This window comes from Brachyistius frenatus, unplaced genomic scaffold (genome assembly GCF_029030835.1).
Source record: "Brachyistius frenatus isolate BFR_SWC_R1_liver_20210118 unplaced genomic scaffold, ASM2903083v1 Contig_17, whole genome shotgun sequence".
In the NCBI taxonomy this organism is placed as follows: domain Eukaryota; kingdom Metazoa; phylum Chordata; class Actinopteri; family Embiotocidae; genus Brachyistius; species Brachyistius frenatus.
Window position 1 is genome coordinate 2,412,259 of NW_027210616.1, and position 20,439 is coordinate 2,432,697.

At 39.3% G+C, this 20,439-nt stretch overlaps 1 protein-coding gene across 1 annotated transcript; it reads left to right on the forward strand.

The window, feature by feature from the left end:
* The first annotated feature begins 3,511 nt into the window (after window positions 1-3,511).
* xpnpep2 (X-prolyl aminopeptidase (aminopeptidase P) 2, membrane-bound) lies at window positions 3,512-19,266 on the forward strand. Its single transcript, XM_069694277.1, has 21 exons — window positions 3,512-3,574; window positions 4,223-4,284; window positions 4,685-4,795; window positions 5,209-5,272; window positions 5,990-6,094; window positions 8,088-8,174; window positions 8,341-8,484; window positions 9,611-9,712; window positions 10,753-10,834; window positions 10,977-11,178; window positions 11,954-12,043; window positions 12,306-12,415; window positions 12,623-12,700; window positions 14,808-14,879; window positions 14,973-15,033; window positions 15,228-15,297; window positions 15,482-15,586; window positions 16,390-16,449; window positions 16,871-16,947; window positions 17,240-17,329; window positions 18,863-19,266. Exons 1-21 carry the CDS (start codon window positions 3,526-3,528, stop codon window positions 19,061-19,063), a joined length of 2,022 nt encoding a protein of 673 aa, XP_069550378.1. The 5' UTR covers window positions 3,512-3,525; the 3' UTR covers window positions 19,064-19,266.
* Window positions 19,267-20,439: the final 1,173 nt, after the last annotated feature.

The window sequence follows — 20,439 nt, forward strand, 5'->3', positions numbered from 1 at the left end:
CAACTTGACTGGAGTTATACAACTACAAGGTGGTAATTCTAGTTTGATTTAAAAGGCCTTTCAGATTTAAATCAGACCTTTTTCAAGTGGGGCTTGTACACTGATTAAAATTCCTCTGATGGTCTGCATCATTGAATGAGATAATAAAATGTCCAACATAATATCTGGGTCACACATTCTAAAAATAATGTTTAAGCTGCTTGGAGAGTCACAGTGTGAAACTACATTCATTTATGGCAGATTTACGCTTTTCTGTTCTAATGGAGAAGTCAATCAGGAGGACTTGTTTTTCATGCAAGATTATTTTTAAAACATCAACCATATAGTACACATTATTTTGAAATGGCAGATAGGCAACATTTGTGGCATGCAGTGTATTTGGCTGTATGATAGTTTATTTCCTATTTTGAACACAGAAATCGCGTTATTTTAACCATGCTGAAAACAAATCTGACAGTCAGTTCATCACTCCTGTGGGGACTGAAATATTTCAGCGACTGTTGGGTTTTATTTAGTTTTGTTCAAACATTCATAATCACTAGAGGATGTCGCTTCCTGACTTTCTAGTTAACAAATGCATGTTCTAACACACTAAACTAAGATTTTAAACGTGTTAAACAGTTTACCTGCTAATCATCATGTTAGCATACTGATGGCATTAAGTTCATAGTACCACTGTATGGCTTCACACTGTAAGTACAGTTTTGTTTTATAAAAAAGGACATTAGAGCCCCTGATTGTTCATTCAAAACACGGGAACCTGTTCTACTTGTTTTTCAATTAAAATGTCTAGACGGTGTCATACCACAGGGTGAAAAAGGGACAATTTTTAATTTAAGGGACTCTTAATGAAACTTGACGCCTCATCAGCTTTACAATTTCCTTTTATATTCTTTGATTTTAAAGCCAACAGACACCAGAGGAACTAAGAGACGATGCTCTGTGATCACTGCGTATTACCCGTATCACTGTCCGTGTCTTCTTTTAGCACACTGTGGTCTGAAGGTCTACTAGATTTTGAAGTCATGTTCAAAGCCGGTGGATCCCAGTGCACCATGGAGGTGTTGCCTTGTAGAAAATGATTCACGTCAGGTAGTTGCAGTACCAGTAAATCACAAGTTGTACTCTGCCTGTATAAATCTGGTGCACCAGATTCAAAATCCAGCAATAACAGTCTGATCCATGGCCCCACAGAGGTTTTGCAGTTGCATTGCAAACTTACTAATTGGCCCAATCATGTTATTAATGCTCAGAGTCCTGTCTCTCCATATTATGATAACACTACGATACTTTTTTTTGGTAAGGTTTCACAAAAGGAAACAAATTGAACACAAGATGAAAAAAGTAAATGGAAAAACTAAGAATAGTTTAATGTGAGGGAAAATGCAGTTATTTGTTGGTTTTTTTTTTGCTGAAAACTGCATTTACATTAGAGGACCGATCACACTCTCATGTCTGTGCCTTAGATGAAAGGTTCAAGCCAGCAGTGATCCTAGCTAACTTAGCTTTGCATAAAGACTAGGCAGTCAGCCAGGCCCTGTCCAAAGGTTGGCAGAGTACAGTGACTTCCGTCAGTCAGCAGGACTTCAGTAAGTCACTGCACACAGCCAAGAAATAACCTGATATTCCAGACCCAAATTCACTTTGAGATTATATGGGTTTGCTATCACCCATTGGTTTGTGAACTGCCCATATGACACATGGACTTCGGCTTTTGTCCGTCTCTATCTTGCTGGTCTTGGAGTAGTTTGGAGCAAGAAATGTCCGTATTTGGATGAGCAGGTATGGAGTGAGCAGTGGCTCTGGCACGATCTGATTGGGAACCAGACAACATTACATCCCACCCACCTGAAGCCTGTCAATCAAACAGGCACAACCCCAAATGTAACGCTTTTTAAGGTCTAATATCTAATTGTTGATTGAATTATTTTCAGACTCACCGCTAGAAAACGAATAAGAAGGAGGGACTTTAGTCAGCGATATCAAATTCACTCATGGAAAAAATGTATTGACTTAGTATTTAATGAGAAAAGTTGGACAAGAGTGAATGGAGCCAGAGCCTTTTTGGTGCAAACCCCTTGTGGCCCTCGATGGTATTGCACTTTATGGTACTTCCACATTGGCCTCATTTTTCGGACTTGAAAGATACGTCCACTTTTATATAGTCAATCGTATGACCGCTTCAGACTTTACAGACTGCAGCCTCAATTCATATGTGCTGTTGTTACTTCAATGTTTGTATTGCTTCATCTAGCCTGACTACCACCATTATTATTGGAACCACGTTTCTAAACAAACACTTGACTTCAATGTCATTGCACTTATCCACACTTACTGTACTGGTCGCTGAACCCTTCATACATTCAGGGTTTCAAAGCTATAATCACAGCAAAGACTGAAGGCAGGCAGAGTCTGGTGGTCCAAGACATAATCCTCTATATAAAACCTGCATAACAGTCGAGTTCTTTTTATAGCTTATTCAAATTAGATGTGTTACTAATTGGGCTTTACAGGTGCTGAAAGGTGAATTTTGTCAGTTTCATACAGAAGAAGACTTACTGTTCCACTCTTTATGCTAGGCTAAGTTAAAAGGCTTCATTTTTAAGGGACAGGTGTTGTGGATCTTCTTACCTAATTCGCCAAAAGAAAGTCAGTTCGTGTATTTACATGAATGTCAAACTATCTGTTTAGGAATAAAAGGATGTAAAACAAATTCCACCAAAATAAAAAAAGATAGTTAAAGATTTTAAAAGACACAGTGTAATGCTACTATAATAAATCTCCTGGTCATACACTCTCCCCCTCCTCTTCCTCTTCCTCCTCCTTCTTTTTTTTAGCTAAGTGGCATTATAGATTTGGCGTGAATTCAAGGATTTAAAAATATCTAAAGCACAAATGTTTCCAACGTAAATCTCAGAATTGCAAGGAATTGCCTGCAATGTGTGGATCTGCTGGAAGAGACACTCGTGTATACCTTCATTATGTATCCACAGTTAAATACTCTCCCATCACACGCAGCCACTTATGTTCTTTATATAAGCAGCTTTAATGTTATTCAATAAAATACTGCCTCTTTGAATACATAGTTAGCAAAAAAGCATCTTATTCACACAAATGATTATAATATAAATCATTTTTGATCAATAACATATGTGCTAAATGATGATGCATCTTTCTCAGCCTCTCATAATGTGATGAAAAGGTGAATCAGGAGAAAAGCAGGTGGGTGGTCATCGGGGCTTGACACATATTTTTGTTGAGGAAGCAAAGAATTGTGTCCAAGATCCACTTCCGAAGCCACTGCACATGATCCCTATCAGAGAGGGCCGCAGGGAGAGGAGATAGTGAGCTGTGGCAGAGGAGGAGGAGGAGGAGGAGGAGGAGGAAGGAGAGAGGAAGAGAGAGAGAAAGAGAGGAGAGTCATGCTCTTACTGGAAGACACCCACACATACTTTCTCACATACGCTGCGTGCACATCGGATCACCGGCCTCTCTGAGTGCAGATCTGCTTACAACGGGCTCAAGATGCCTTCCCGTGGCTGGCTGCTGGTTCTGTGCCTGGCAGCACTCACAGGTAAAAAGTTCCTCTTCATTCTCTGACTCTGCTCTTTGTTTGAAGACTTTCAATGAGCCACTGTGATGATCAATATTTCTGTTTCTGTATGGAGAAGAGTACAGGTCTTATGTGACAGTTGTTGTAATAGCACTAGTTACAGTCTGCTTTGCAACTGAAATCTGTTTGATTGCGTGTATTTATCTATCCTAAGGAATTACCATCCGTTCTCTGCATGTCTGCTGGTTCACTCATCAGGATTTCTTTCCATAGAATTTCTTTTAGAGGGAGATTACACCTCTGTTTATACTCTCTACTGCATTTTTTTTTTTTTTTCATGTTCAGCAAATCAGCCATGAACATGGACATGATTGAATTACACTTGATTGACTGCTTTCCTCCTATTGGAGCAGTTGTGCTTAATGTGATTGATATCATCTCTGCTTGTCCAGTCTCCTTTATTTTAACTGTTGTCCTCATTAATCCTGAACCTCAAGTCTCATTGATCACAGAGATTGGTCTGACAGTCTGAAAAGGCTCGACACAATGAGTTCCCAAAAAAAGGGCATCAGTTTCCACCGATCTAAAAATGCGCTGACGTAGCTAAATTCGGTCGCTACATTTTGTTCCTTTCCAAGGTCTCTGAGCGCTGTGTTTTTCTCATTTCAGGAAAAAGTGCTGGTGCTGTTGTAAATGAGCGAACTGAGAGGAACTGCTCTCTGATCCCGCCGGTAAAATCAACTTACCATGGAAGTACTGTGACAATTATGAACAGGGTTACAATTGACTTTTTTTTTTTTCAATTACATGTAATGAAGTTCTGAAATTGACCTTAGAAGTCACATTGTTTTTATGAAATTTAAGAAACGTGTTGCACGTGTTTTACAGTTAATGATTACTGCGCTTGCACCACAGTTAATGATTACAGCGTGAGATACAGAAAAGGAATAAATCAGCAGCTCCTCAGGTTTTAATTACATCTGAAGACTTTTCACTCACTGTGTGTGTGTGTGTGTGTGTGTGTGTGTGTGTGTGTGTGTGTGTGTGTGTGTGTGTGTGTGTGTGTGTGTGTGTGTGTGTGTGTGTGTGTGTGTGTGTGTGTGTGTGTGTGTGTGTGTGTGTGTGTTGCAGTATCTCCCCAGCACAGCAGTTAACACCACTCTCCGGCTGCAGGAGCTACGAGAGCGAATGGTTCCCATGAATATCTCTGCCTACATTATCCCTGGCACCGATGCTCACCTGGTACATCATGCTGTCCTTCATAATTCATTTATCTGGATTTGAAGGTCGTGTGTGTGTTTGTGTTTGTATGTTAGCTTGCTTTTACACCCCGGTGAGGACTTTAAACTGAACGCACACTCACCGGACACTGTGGGACTAAAGGTCCCCATGGGGAGATTCAAGACAGAGAGAGTTAAGACTTGGCTTTAGGGTTCAAATTAAGGTTAAATCCAAGTTAAGGATTAAGGTTAGCCATTTAGTTTAGATGGTTAAGTTTAAGCATTTAGTTGTGATGGTTAAGGTTCGGCGTTTAGATGTGATGGTAAAGGTTTCGGGAAAGGACCAAGGCAATGCGTTCTGTCAACGAGTGCCCCAATGGGGATAGTGAAACATGAATGTGTGTGTGTGGTTCTAACCGACTGTTTTCCTGTCAGAGTGAGTACATCGCACCGCGTGATGCCAGGATGGCCTTCATGACTGCGTTTACAGGCTCCGCAGGTACAGCCCTCCTCCTTCTCCTCCTCCTCTTCCTCTTCCTCCTGTCCGTGACTCAACTCCTCACATCTCAGTGCCATGGTCACGCGCTCCTCTACTTTCATCGCACATCCTCCCGTACATCCTGCTCCTCCTTTATTTGTTTTAATAGCTTTCACTCACCGCACCATTGCATCTTCTCATTAGTTGGTGCACAAGGTAGTGCAGATTAATTTGACCATTAATTCAGATCAGATTGATTTTCACGCTCTAAGGGTGAGCAGAATTAATGATCATGCATATTTCTCAGCCTCTCAGCTGTTGCACAGCTGAGAGGCTGAGACTTGATAACAGTTCAGTAAAGTGCTGTTTACGGCAGGGCAAACCTGTGCCAAAGTCTATAAAGAAAAGTCACATTTTCTGTGCCTCTGTTATGAATCAGACATGCAAAATTTAGATTCAGCGGTCTACTCAGCTGCTGCTATTTACATGTATCTATCTGACGTGAGGGTGTGACACTGGAATGATAATGTAAACCCCGGTTATACATTCATCACACATCACCAGGTTGCCCTGAACATTTCTCATTCACCCTCAGTTTCTCCCCTCACGCACACATTTTTCATTATTAGCTGGCTCATCACACATTGTTCCATTTCAACTCTGACATTTATAGTCATTTGTAATTCACTGTCGCTGCTGCCCTCTGCACAACACAGCTGTTGTCCTGCCTCTCACCAGGCACTGCCGTAGTCACTCAGACCAAGGCCGCCCTGTGGACAGACAGCCGCTACTGGGTTCAAGCTGAGAGACAGATGGACTGCAACTGGGAGCTGGAAAAAGATGGTGGGGGTGATCATATTGTGCTTACTTGTTATGACAACGCAGCACACATGGATTTCAGAAAAATATTTGTGGGTGTTTTTTTTCCCAAAAATAACCTGTCAAATGCTGCACACACTATTACAGGGTTTACACGATGAAGACAGATCACAAACAAACTGAAGTCACGGCCTGTTGTTTCTCACAAAAACACTTCTTTTTTTTTCTGCTTTTCACACATTTGTGAAGCACTGAAGTCAATACATAGCAGCTTGTCGTTGTGGAGACACTCGCAAATTATCACTTGTCTCCGTGCCTATTGTCTGCCAAGCATTTCATCAAAGAGAGCTGAATGCACTGCATCTCGCATTGTGAATTTGACAGCACATACGCTGCATTGATAAACAGTCTTCAAGTAGAAAAAACACAAACACATACAGAAAAGCTGCGAGTCACAAGAAAACTGATTTCTTGGGAGCTTGAAGCTCAACTAAACAGTCTATTTTTATGATTTCTTTTGGTAGTCCTTGTCAGCCTTCCGCTATGTTGTGACTTAGTTCTGTCATTGTGTACAAGTTACCACATTTATACAGTTGTTTGTGTTTCCTGTATTTGTTGTTAATTTGCTGGATCAGCTTCTTAATTGCTTGAATTTTCTTAAAAGGATCATTCTAATTTTTTTTATAATGTGAAGAAATGCCAATCAAAAGACTCCCAAAAAAAAAAAGTAATTAATCCTGCAAACAAACATTGCCTGCATGGCTAAAGCCTGAAATAGTTTACTCCTCTGTGTCATTATGCTCCTTTGTTGTTGTTAAAACCATAAATTAGCAACATCATAGCACTGAGTGAAATGTTTTTATATTACCTACTCGACCACTGAGGTTTAGTTTGGGTCAGCCACACATACATCACCCAGGCGCTGTAAATTCTCCCGAGAGCACCAAACGTGTATTCATCCGTAGCTGAAAATATTTCTTAACAAACGCTCGAGTTATTTGTTTTTGAGGAATATTTTGCTGTAAACTACTTTGGCAAGTTGTCTTAGAAAGTTTTAGTGAGCAGCATATGGTTTTATGGCTGAGAGCCACAGACACGGAAGGGAAGTCAGAGTGTTGACAAATGAACTCAGACATTGATTTCTTGTTGACAAGTACTCTTAACGGCATAGTGCTTGAATGTTGACAGGGTAGTGTTGTTTCAAACCGCACGCTGTTGTTCTGCACCTACAGGAAATAGCTGTAACATTTGAATGCATCACCTGCGAACATACAATATCTTCTGGCTTTTATTATTTTACCCAGAAATTAATGTGTTTTTGTGCCCTCTGTTTAATGCAGACAATAAACACATTGTGGCATTTTGCAACAACTGCAACTTCCTTAGATGCCACAGTTTGGAATTACTTTACGTCGGTGGTCTCTTTCAGCTATGTAGCGAAGATGGTGACCGCTGAGTGTAAAAAGTGTCGATCGTTACACACTCGATTTTTGGAGAGTTTTGATAATATCATCCGGCTGCCTTTAGTACACTGCATGTTTCCATACTTGACAGTGTGAATGCAGTCGAAAAAGTGAGTGTTTGGAACGTAGCTAATGTCTACAGAACATAAAGAAAGTATCAACGCCTTGTGTTTCCTACAACACTGATCTCTCACCCTGTGAAAGAAAATCTTTTAGTGCTTGTAAAAGTAATCATTTATTTCTATAATTACTCTTATATCGTGTTTATTGTGCATATAAAACAGATGAGTTTATTCAAAGTGCATTTAGGTTTTCTCTATCATGATATTCCAACTAATGGAGACTGTAATATGTAATGATTTTTTTTACTGCAGTTTAGTAAAACTGATACACAATTTAATCTTTTAAACCACATTTTGTTACAAAGCAGTTTGAAAAAAAAAGATGGTTCTTATTATTGTTGTGAGGTATGAAAATACTCTCCAATCTGTGTGTCACTTTCTCTAAAGTCAGTAATCACCTGACTACAGTGTGTCGTGTGTGATGTTCTCCAGTGTCAGTCAGCAGTGTCGCAGAGTGGCTCATCTCTGAGGTTCCACCGGGCGGCATGATCGGCTTTGATCCCTTCCTCTTCTCCCTCAGTGAGTCTCAATTCTTCACCCCTCCTGTCGGTCCAGGTTAACATCAATAAAGCGCTCGCCCGTGTAGATGGAAAATTATTGACAGAGCCTCCAGACGCCACAGAGACTGTTTACTTGTGATTAATTCGGTTCGGTGTGTGTAATCATCTGCAATTTCCTCCATTAGAAACACAGGAAGATTACGACATCAATCTGGAGTCGAGCAATCGTAGCCTCAAGTCCCTCCCTGTTAACCTGGTCGACCAAGTGTGGAAGACAAGACCGCCCATCCCACCTCACAACCTGACGCGCCTGCCTGACAGAGTCATACGTGAGTATCCTTATGTGTGTTTGTGTCTGTACTGTACACACACGCTGCAGCCTGCCGGTCTGCCTGTGTGCTGCCTTTTTTTATCTGTGTGCTGATAAATACCTGCAAACTGGAAACACAGCAGTAGCCAGTCTGTTCATGTCTTCATGGCTGGCTGACAGATCAAATACTTAGTGAGACTGGATGTGAGGAAGTTGTCTGGACGCCCAGGAGCCCTATTAGTCTTTATGGTTGGAGAATAGACAAATGGAACAAATGGAGAGCATCATAAACCTAATGGTCTGTGTGTGTGTTTGTACATTTGACTGCAATCTGGATAAAGTACTCCACGCAGGGCTTTAAGTAACTGCTGTCTGATTGTTTGGATATGAAAGCTTGTTCTTATACTTGGCTGCCTGTCTGAGTGGAGGCCATAAAGTGATGAGAAGTTTGCAGATGACAGGAATGGCAAAGAAAACGGAAAGGTTCCTGGAAAAGCACTGATTTGGGTCTACACATAGTGGGAAGCATCACATTTACAGATGGAACTCCTTTTAACATCCTTAGAGATGCACTAATCAATATTTTATATTAACAATGGCTGAATGTGTAAAACGAAAGGTGTAACATACAGAGAAATACTGGATCGACTCTGCAGTGTCCCTCTGCTTTAAGGAGTAACTAAGTGTTATTTTGCTTCGCTTTCACTGCTCTCATCAACTTTATTTTCTGAAAACCAAATGGCAAACAAAGTTAGCAGCTGCGTGGATAACAAATTAAGTATATATTGGCCTAATGGTCAAATAATTCCCTCAGAAGTCGGTGGAGACCAAAACAGAGCTAAAAGGAAAAACAACAATGGACTTATATTAATCATGTGGATGTAAAAATGTCTTCTAAATGAATGATAATATTGTTTCATAAGAGCTGGATGTATAGATAGGCAACTGTTTACTAAAAAGTTACTTTAATATATCAATACTAGATAGATAATAGATCATATTTAACCATTGTAGTTTTCCACTAATGCAGGTTTAATTGGAATTCTGATGAAGACAGATAATAAAACTTAATGTTGAACACAAGTGAATATGAATATGTTTATTGTCATTGGATGCTAGTGAAAGTAAAATGTGTCTGTTTGCAGAAAGGTCCTGGCAGATGAAAGTGGAGGACATACGGAATCAGATGAGGAACAATCCATACGAGCCCACCGCTCTTCTGCTCTCAGCGCTGGATGAAACGGCCTGTAAGTAACTACGACTTTATCCTCGAAGCTATTCAAATGTCTTTCAATAAATAATGCTCTTAATGTCAATGTATTTTATTAAGTCCAAGGTAGCTTTTGACCACCACAGAAACAGAATTTAAATCCCCCCACTAATTAATTAAAGTTTTATAATAAACTTAAATGTACAAAAAGTACATAACACTATTTATTACAAAAAGAAGAACATATCTGTTAATTAACATTTTATTTTGTCTTTTTGTTAATCATATGTCCAGTGTCCTGCACTAATAACTTGCTTAACTGGTCTGGTTACATGTTTGAAAGGTCCTCACTCCTCAGTACCACTGACAACTTGTCTTCTGTGGTTCTTCCTTTCTACGCTGTAACACCAACACTCTGGCCGTCTACAAGCTACTATCAATGAAACACCGACACCGACACGCCCGCCAGCCGGCTGAGTAGAAAAGGAGCATTTCTGATAGTTCTATTGAATAATAATAAACTAACAATACATTTAAAAAAAAAACACGTCTTAACAACAGGGGTATGAACTGTTACAGAGGGTGCAAGCACAAACATATAAACATAGTACCTAATAAATAATATAGTTTTCAAAACAAAACAAAAAACAATGGACAAAATGCAAAAATGGCAGTTCCTTGGAGTCTACTCATCCACCGAATTTTATAATCCATTATTATCAGTAAGGCAACTTTTTAAACAGGTTTGATTGAACCTGTGATGAGCACTGAAGCAGGACTTTAGCAGAGGTCACCTGACTGTCAGCTCAGCATCTTGTAAATGAACAGTGAATTATTCAAAAGCGTCTTCCTCAAAACCCGCATAGGAGGCGGTCTGTACTTCACTCCGTTTCTGACACCGACTTCTGAATTCAGAATTAGGGAGTCTGTTTTTGAAGGACGGCGACGCAGAGAAAGTCACGCACGTCAGATGCAAACAATAGATGCAAACAGCGCCTCAGGGCCTAAGTGGATCTCGATGATGAAAACGAATGTGCGTACTGCTGCTGACGGTCAGGGGTGGTTTATATTTTTCAGGGCTGTTCAATCTGCGCGGCAATGACATCCCATACAATCCCTTCTTCTACTCCTACACATTACTCACAATGGATAAGATCTGGTAAGTCCTTTTTGCAGGGATTTTACTGGTTTCCTTTTGAACTTTCTTCATGTTCCTCTTCTTCTTCCTGTAACAGCTCGTGATTGTTTGTGTATCATGTAACATGCAAACCTGTCTTGTACCTTCCCTCAACATCGACCAGGGTCTTTCTCCACACCAACCGAGTGGCCGAGGATTTGAAGGTGTACCTGAACGCCTCCTGTGACGGGGCGCTCTGCGTGCAGCTGAAAAGCTACGACACTGTGCTCAACCATCTGAAGACGTATGTGTCTCAGCCTGGGGTTAAAGTGTGGATCGGTACAGAGTACACAAACTACGCACTTTATGAGATCATTACGCCACAGGTATGCAAATATATTACATATATTACATATTATATTTTATCTCATTATAATCTAAAATCATTTTATACTGTTATATTCCTTTTTTTTATCTTAAGTGTGATGCACTATGTAACAATGTGTTTTTTCCGTTGTCCTGTTGGTATATTTTATAACTAAGGTGGCTGTGTTAAGTCACTTCTTGTTGGCAGCTGCTCATTTTACAATGTTGTATCAGTATTATATCTTAAGTAGAATGCATTGTGTAGCAACCTGTTTTTATTGCTGTACTGTTGCTGTATTTTATAATTAGGGCCGCTGCAGTGAGTCACTTCTTGTTGGCAGCTGCTTGGATAGATATGTTTTTGTTAAAGCTCCACTCATCAATATTTTTATACAAACAACAGATGAAATGATTGTGTATGTGAAATGTGAAAGGGCTCGTTCACATTGAAGAGCCCACACAGAGTTATCACCACACTGTTGCTCTGCTCGGTTTCAATCAACTCTTCAGTTTCAAGGATTTAAACAAACAGTCAAATGAAAATTACATTTCTGTGTTCTGATGCTGTGTCCCTGTGTTAATTATCCATTGTTCCCTTGTTACATCCTGGATATGAGTCATTAATGACTTTGCTGTGTAGCAAAAATATATAAATATATCTAATATATATAACAACTTTGTTCAAACAACATTAGTGTCAGTGTTGTTGGGTAAAGGAGAGGAAAAGGCTTACTTGCATTGTTGGATACATTTCTGTATTAATCATTAACTTCTTTTTTTTTTGCCACCATGCAGGACAGGCTAATGACGAGCTCCTACTCTCCTGTGTTGACGACTAAAGCCGTGAAAGACGAGACTGAGCAGCGGATACTGAGGGATGCTCATGTATGTCTTCTGCACACAGACACACACAGGTTGTACAAAACCAGAACGCCATTTACATCAGCAGGAATCCCTCGCCACTGTGAAAAGCCAGTGGGACATTTATTGATGGTTATCATTGATAGCTCGTACACTCCAGTGCACACAAACCTTGATGCATTTGTTACCCAGTCCAAAGATGTCTCAGCGACCTCACAACATGTCGTGTACATTTTCAGTCTGTATGTTGTGATTGATGCTGAGACTCTCCTGCGGCTCTGTGCAGGTGAGGGATGCGGTCGCCGTCATCCAGCTGCTGATGTGGCTGGAAAAGGTCGTACCAGCGGGGAAGGAGACTGAGCTGACCGCTTCAGATTATGTCAATCAGTGTCGCAAGTGAGTGAGCACATGTTTACACAAAGCATAGAAGAGCTGACAGGCAGTATTTGAGTCCTGCTACTGTGTTTGAAATTACAAATATTTATTTATAAGTGCACTAGAGCTTTAAAGATTTTACAGATTAGAGACTATAAAATACTTCATGTCAATCTCAGATATTTGCATTTCATAGTTGAGTCTCAGTTAATATAAACATCGTTACAGCAAACAGAAGGACAGCAGAGGCCCAAGCTTTGAAACGATCTCTGCAAGTGGACCCAATGCTGCTCTTGCACATTACAGGTAATATTAAATAATATTCTTTGTCTCCTCACTGACTACGTCTTCCTCATTCAGGTCACATATGTATATATTTTCTTTTCACATTTTTAAAAGACCACTTTGGGTGTAGTTACTTCTGAAGAAACAGGTATTTCTTCACATTTCAATCAAATCAAAAACTAAACTATAAAATCCTAAAACCACATTACACATGGATTTTTACTTGTGTGTTGTTCCACAACACAGCAATATTTAAAATGATTATTACATCATTAACTTGATGCAGCTTCTGTTGCGGTACTATGAGGTATACTGGCAGCAGTGCTACCCTTCTAAATTACTCACATTCAACATGAGTTTTAATTGATATATTTCATACATTTTGCACAATATTTTTTTGCATTTTGTTCTGAAATGTAGTTGTCCAACAGCTGGACTGAGCAGAACAGGCTCATCCAACAGCTGTCTATATCAAATGTCTTAACAAAGAAACAATCAAAGTTCAGATGGTGTTTAATGAATCATTAATTGTTAGGAATTGTTGCTAAAAGGGTTGCAGTTAATGATTAGGATCATTATCCATTAATGGTTTACTCTATTGAACAGTGGCGCTTTGTTAATAGGGGGCACCGCCCCCATCAACATCAAGAGAAGAAAAGTACTACTTTAAAATGTAAAACATAAATTAATTATATAATAACACTTTGCTTGTAAAGTGCACCTGGTAGTCTGTCAGCACCTGTAAGCATTCAATAAAAACGGTTTACAAATGTTCTGTGTAAATACATATACTTCCTGGTGCAGGGCGCCCGCCAAATGAGAGTGTATGCAAGTCCTTCAACTTTTGTCAACCACGGGACCTGAGGCTGCTCTTCAGTTGGTGGTTTCAGATTTTCCACAGGGTGTAGAGATGTGCGCCCCGGACCGTCCCTCTTTTATTGGCAGCGAATCTGTATTGTTTTACATTTCTTTATCTAATATGATCGCACAACTCTCGACGCCTTCTTTTAGGTTCAGTTCACATCCGCCATTACGTCATTACACGGTTACTCCTGCTTCTTTGCTGTCTGACTGGCAGTGGAACGGAAACTTCAAGTGGAACTCAGGAAAACTGGGTTATTTCTAGGCATGAGACGATTACTCGACTGAAACGAGTCTCCGGTACAGATAACGTACTTTTAACGAGTACGAGTATCATCCAAGTAAATATGTCAATATCTGTGTTGATGGAGGCTTCTAACAGACACTAGCTGTGTGCACACATTGGGCAGCTACACACAGAGCCTCGTTTACTGCTGCAGTTTGAGACACACTGGCCGCGCTGTCAGTGGAAAAGATGTTGACTGAGATAACTGACTTCAAACAGAGTCAATGAGAAAGGAGAGGAGGGAAAAAATTATGTTCAGATAGTGCTGATATTGAACATCGGAAAATGGAAAAAAAACCAAAAAACATCAAGGCCCAAGTTGATGTTGATGAATATCTTGTTTTGTCAAACCAACAGTCCAAAACTCCAAACATATTCCATTTACTGTGGTGAGAGACGAGGCAGACAGCTGCTGGCTTGTCACTATACTATATTCATAAGAAATTTAAGAGGTCCTAAAATAGACACTTGCGGAATGGCACCTCAGCAGTCATGTCCAAAATCCACACACTGCAGCTTTGACAGCTGTTCAGTATAATTTACAGTGAGAGGATGTTTGCATATCAAGTAAGAGCAGAGGTTTAATGTGGTCAAACCGATGAATAAAACAAGTGTCAAAAGAGCTCCAAAGTCAGATACCAGAAACTCATACAGAAGAGTGAGTCTGACTAAATTCTCCTCCACTTGCTTGAGCACAACATATTCAGCAATTATGTGTTTGAAAATTGATACTTGTCTATAATTAGCGACATTTACTTGGCTGATTTCTTTTTTAAATGGGGCATGATTACAGACGTTTCCAGTACACATAGCAGTTTACCCTGATGTATTGAAAGCTTAATACATCTTTTTCCTCCTATTGTTTATTATTTTTATATCTGCTAGTCTCAAACCTTTAAAAAAACAAACATTGGAATAGTCCTTTTACTACGATCATGAGTGTGCAGTGTTGCTATCATTTTCTGTTTTCCTGTGCTGCAGCCCTTCAAATGAAACCAACCGGAGGTTGACAGTTGATGAGATGTACCTAGTCGACTCTGGTGGACAGTATCTGTGAGTGAAAACCCTCCCTGCTCGTACAATCATCCAGTTTCACTTCACATCACATGCAATTTAAAATGAGTCACCCTGTTTCACTGCTGTCAGAGACGGGACCACTGACATCACTCGGACAGTTCACTGGGGAAATCCAACAGACATGCAAAAGGTAACACTCATACTTAAGGGATGTTTACATTTTCTCCCTCAAATCATTCACAAAGCAGTCAATCATGATAATTTAGATATTACTTTGTTGACATTATTCCATAAGTCGGCAATGTTTGGCTGTAAAGGTTCTTTCATGAAACATTTAATATTCCTTCGAAATATCATTTCTGCGTCACTTGTTTCATCTCACAGGAGGCCTTCACTCGAGTGCTCATGGGAAACATTGAGATATCTCGAACCATTTTTCCCTCAGGGACCAGAGGTGGGAATGAAAAACATCCATGCACATTTGAAATGAGATTTACAATAAATCTTCCTTGAAATGTTGCCTGGTGTCTCCACTAGAGAGCTCTCTTCCTCCACAACATTTGTGGGCAGACACAGTCATGTATCAGCAGCAGGAGGTTTGATTCAAGCTCTTTGTGTGGCCTTTTTTTTATCAACAGGTGTAAACATGGAGATGCTGGGTCGCCGGGCATTGTGGGAGGTGGGCCTGAACTACGGTCACGGCACAGGTCACGGCGTTGGGAACTACTTTGGAGTTCATGAGTGTATGACTATTTTAGATTCTATATGTTCTTATACAGATATCACAGTGAATACAAAGTACAAACAGAAGACCAATGCAGATTTCAGTTCAATTTGATGCTTAGAAACACTGGGAAGTATGATGCGAAAGAGGCCGTTTAAGGTTTTACATTAAATTAAATTAATTTACACAGTAGGGCTATTAACTGATCATGAGACAATTCATAAGAGTGCAAGCAATTTGTGTGTAAGAGCACACATTTCATTTTATGACGCAAACCCTTTTAATGCGACTATATCACTGAAAACCACAATTTAAGAGAATGAGTCAGAGGGTGGTAGAAGGGGTTTGCAAAGTGATGTTGTTTTTCCTTGAAGAAACATAAGTTATGTAAACATTTTCCACGTAAATGCAGATCCATGTCATGCTAGGTTACTGAAAATATGCATAAATATCCAAGTAAGTAAACCTCCGTTGCTGGTGTTTTCCAGGTTAACATAAATTACCACAAAGAATTTGAAGCAGAACAAGAATTAGTGCCCACACATACAGAAATAATGGGAAAATAAACAAACATAAAAATACAAGCCCATCATCGCTGCTGGTTTTCATTTGATCATGAAATTGGTAGTAAAAAGTCTGACAAGTTCTTAAATTCAACTGACTAATCCCTGAAGAAACCTGGTGGTTTATAATAAAAGTTTATGTTGGTAGTAAAATGTGTGACAATGTTGCCATGAAACAAATGTTTTTAAACTTTGCTTCCACTATTAATCTGTGAAATAACCTGTACCTAAATCACGTAATATTGTAATATTTTCTCAGGGCCGGTTGGCTTTCAGGGCAACAACATTCCCTTCAGAGCCGGCATGTTCACGTCTATCGGTGAGACTTCTTTCTTTTTCAAAATAAATCCAAACCCATTACAGATAACACAACGTGGTGAGCATGTTAACCCGGCAGGGTCACTGCAGTTGTGAACAACTGGAAAAGCACTCAGCTGACACTTTTGTTTGTTATGTGAAGCAAGTTTGAAGAAACCAAGAAGGACTGAAAAAGGACTCAAATGTTATATTGTCAAACTGTTTTCTAATATAATGTTGTTTTACAGCAGCATCATCCAGGTTGTGTAGAAAACATCAGTTACTTTTTTATCTTACTGGACTGAATTTAATGCTTTTTTTTTTTTAATTATTTTATTTTATTAAGAGGCAACGCTAAAATGAAAATAATGGCAAAAAGCCCAGATGGTTAAAGGAAATTAACTTTGAATTTCATCTCTTAAATGTGTGTGTTTTTCTCTCAGAGCCTGGATATTACAAGGAGAATGACTTCGGGATCCGGATCGAAGACGTTGTTGTGACCGTACCTGTTAATACAAAGGTAGAAACGAAACAGCACTCTATTGATGAAATAGAATATTCCATCCATCCATTATTTACAATGGATGATGGAGAGAACCCACTTAGGAACAGGGAGATCATGCAAACTCCACACAGAAAGGCCCCCCGGCCAAAGTTCCACCCAGAACCTTGTCGCCGTGAGGCGACAGCACTAACCACTGCACCACTGTGCCGCCCTGGAACTAGAATATTCAATAATAACAATAATAATGATGCATGATGAAAGCAATGTCAAGGTAATTTATTTGTGAATGGGTTTCTCTTTCCCTCAGTATGGACATAACTCCCTGACCTTTGACACAGTGTCGCTGGTTCCATATGACAGGAAGTTGATTGACACCTCTCTCCTCAGCTCAGAACAGGTAAGAAATACCATCTGACCGCATTATCTATGTCTTAGTTAGACAAATTACTGTTCCTAAAAAGTGCTATCCCGCCACATAAAATAAATGCCCAGTAACAAGTTTTAATGTGAGTTCACTTCCCTAAAGCTACGACCAGTTTCCTGTTTTCATTTGTAAATACCTTTGGGTATAAGAGATTATGGTATCAACCAGGTCTTTCGTTTTCCTGCTGTACGACTGCTGGTTTCCTCTTAAAATCCCCTTTTGCATTTTGAGTAGAAATTTCTCTGCAGCTCAGAGATCAAAACATTCTTTGAAAAAACAAAACCATGTGTGAAATCAACTACCGTGTTTTGTTTCTTTTCATGTGAAAATGTGTGACTTTTTTTAAGCTTAATTGAAGCGGAAAGAACATTGTGTTGACAAAGTGATAACGTTTAGAAAATAACCTAAATGGTTCTATAAAAATATATACATTTTAATTTAATTTTGCATATTTTTCCACTCTTTAATTTCAGTTGAGCGTGTAGATTTCTATCCATGCCAGTGATGTGGCTCCATAGATTTTGTCCAAATTAAAATATCTCAACATTTATTGGATGGACTGCCTTTAGGTCAGAGGAGGAAAGATGTCTAATGAGTGTTGATCAGGTGGAAGTTTTAGTACATTTGTTGTTTTTGACTAAAATACATGTAAAATTACTGCCAGCTGTACTTTCCATTTACAGGTAATTACTGAATATTAGCATGCCATAACGCTACACTTAGATGGTGAACATGGCAAAAATTAAATCTCCTTAACATCAACATGTTAGCAGGCTGAGATTTATTTAGTATTTATTTCAAAGCACCACTGTGCCTACGTTCAGCCTTACATAGCTGCATGGCTGTCGATTCTCACAGACCAAGTTTAAGTGCAGACTAAGTGCAGACTAAGTGCAAATTAAGGTTTCTGTTTTGTTACATTTTAAAAATTTGATCCGTTTTTTTGTTTTTTTTGTTTTGTTTTGAGAACAAACTACAAAAATTTGCACAACATGCCTCCGTCCTTATACTTAACATGCATTGGTTTGTAAAAGGCATGCGTCTGACGTCTGCATGATATCAATTCAACTGATAGCCTTTCCGATATGAATGTAGAAAAATATATGTGCAGGTTTGTTTTGTTGCCATATATCATTATTATAATTATGTTGTTACAATGCTACAATCCAGACAGAAACAACCTCTTTTGGTTGGACCAAATTTTAATCCTTTGGTCCGGCCTGTGGTCGGCGGCACTTTGCATATCTGCTACTTTATAATCTGACCACGCTAAGTTTTGTTTGTAGATGTGACCAAGTGTCAGGATGCACAGTGGAAATAAAATGGGTCCAAGTATTGATCCCTGTGAAACACCTTAGAACAAGAAGATACAGTATTAAAATGTGTTCTGTTCATCTTTGTGCATTTTCTTAATGGGATTTGGAGTGAAGTTCATCGGTTTTTACAGAACTGAACACCTTTGGGGCTCGTTTATGAGTTTCAGTAAGAGTGGTCTTGTCTCTCCAGCTTCAGTGGCTGAATAAATACTACGAGACGATCCGGAGGCTGGTGGGTCCTGAACTGGACGAACAGAAACTTTATGATGAGAAGGACTGGATGCTCAAAAACACAGAGCCCTTCATTAAATCTGGATCCTCCGTGTCCGTCTGTTCCTCCTCGCTGACCCTCATCTCTCTGACCATCGCTCTGCTCCACAATATCGCCTGAGCATCTTCATCTCCATTGCACTCACTCCACTCACAGCAGACTTGCACACTGATGTTACCGCTATGCAGTCTCTATTGAGCAGCTGTACTAGGTTGAGATGCACTTCAATATGGCATTTTTTTTAAAATTAAAAGGTATATTTAATAATTTAATTATGTGGATAAATGTATGATGTTGTGGTGTTTAAAATGATCTTTTGTGTGTGTGTGTGTGTGTGTGTGTGTTGTTTTTTTAATATATATATATACATATATATATATATTAGCTTTTGAGTTTTTAAACTGGGCATTTGTATGACCAGCAAATATAATTTCTATTTTATTAAAGTAACAATCTTTAAAACTGAGGTGTCAACTGGAGTCATGAATCAGAGGACTTTTTGATAAGAAAACAACAAATTATAGATGGATGGTTAGATAGATCCACTTAAATGCAAATGTAGGTAGATTTTCTACCACATTAGACTTCCACTCAGCACATTTAAAAGGGAACTTCTATACTTTTTTCTCCACGACATGTATTTGACAGTTACAATGACTTTGCAGAAAAGATTTTACATTGAAAACATCTGGTCAGTTTATTAAATATGATACATTTTTATAAATAAACATGACCAACGATATTTGAAGTAGCCAAAATTAGCCCCATTTTGAGAAACTCCAACACCAAATGAACAAAGGTTAAAAATTATGTTTTAAAAGTGTTAATTTTTCAACCAAAGGAAAAGCATTTGTACTTTAAATCGGTCTGACAGCAGCCAATAAATGTGCTGGAGAAACATTTGGCAACGTACACTAACTGACCACAAAGTAATATCCACATTTGAACTCAGAGCCTTAGTTAAGATATTAAGCTGAGACCAAAAAAAACAAATTTAGTTTGCCGGCTAATAAATATTTAGACAGATTATGATCATGTAGATTCCTTTTTGTACCTTTTTGGTCAGTTTCCATCAACTGAAATTAAGGCTTTATTCTAGTAAATGGTGCCCTTATCTCATTTAAGTAGCGTGACCGACCAAAGGGCACCGAGGTCAGCGGCATGAGTCTTATTATAACTAAAAGGGAACAACAAAGAAACGTACGATTTATTTTCAAAACTGCAGTTTCAGAGAAGGACTCTTCCTCTCAGAGCTTTGAGCGGCTCCTGCCTGTAGACGGCTGGTTGCCTGGTAACTATTCTTCAGCTCGTCTTGAATGTGTGAATGTGCTGCCCACACTCTGCGCCCTGCATCTGCACGCTCTGATCAAACATGTACCACTGAAAAAGCACGTGAAGAAAACTTTGAGGCTGAAAGTCGGGCAGCTCTCAGAAAAGGCGTGTCATCCATCCACTGCACTGTGTTTCTGGTAAAGTGAAGAAAAGAGGAACAACAA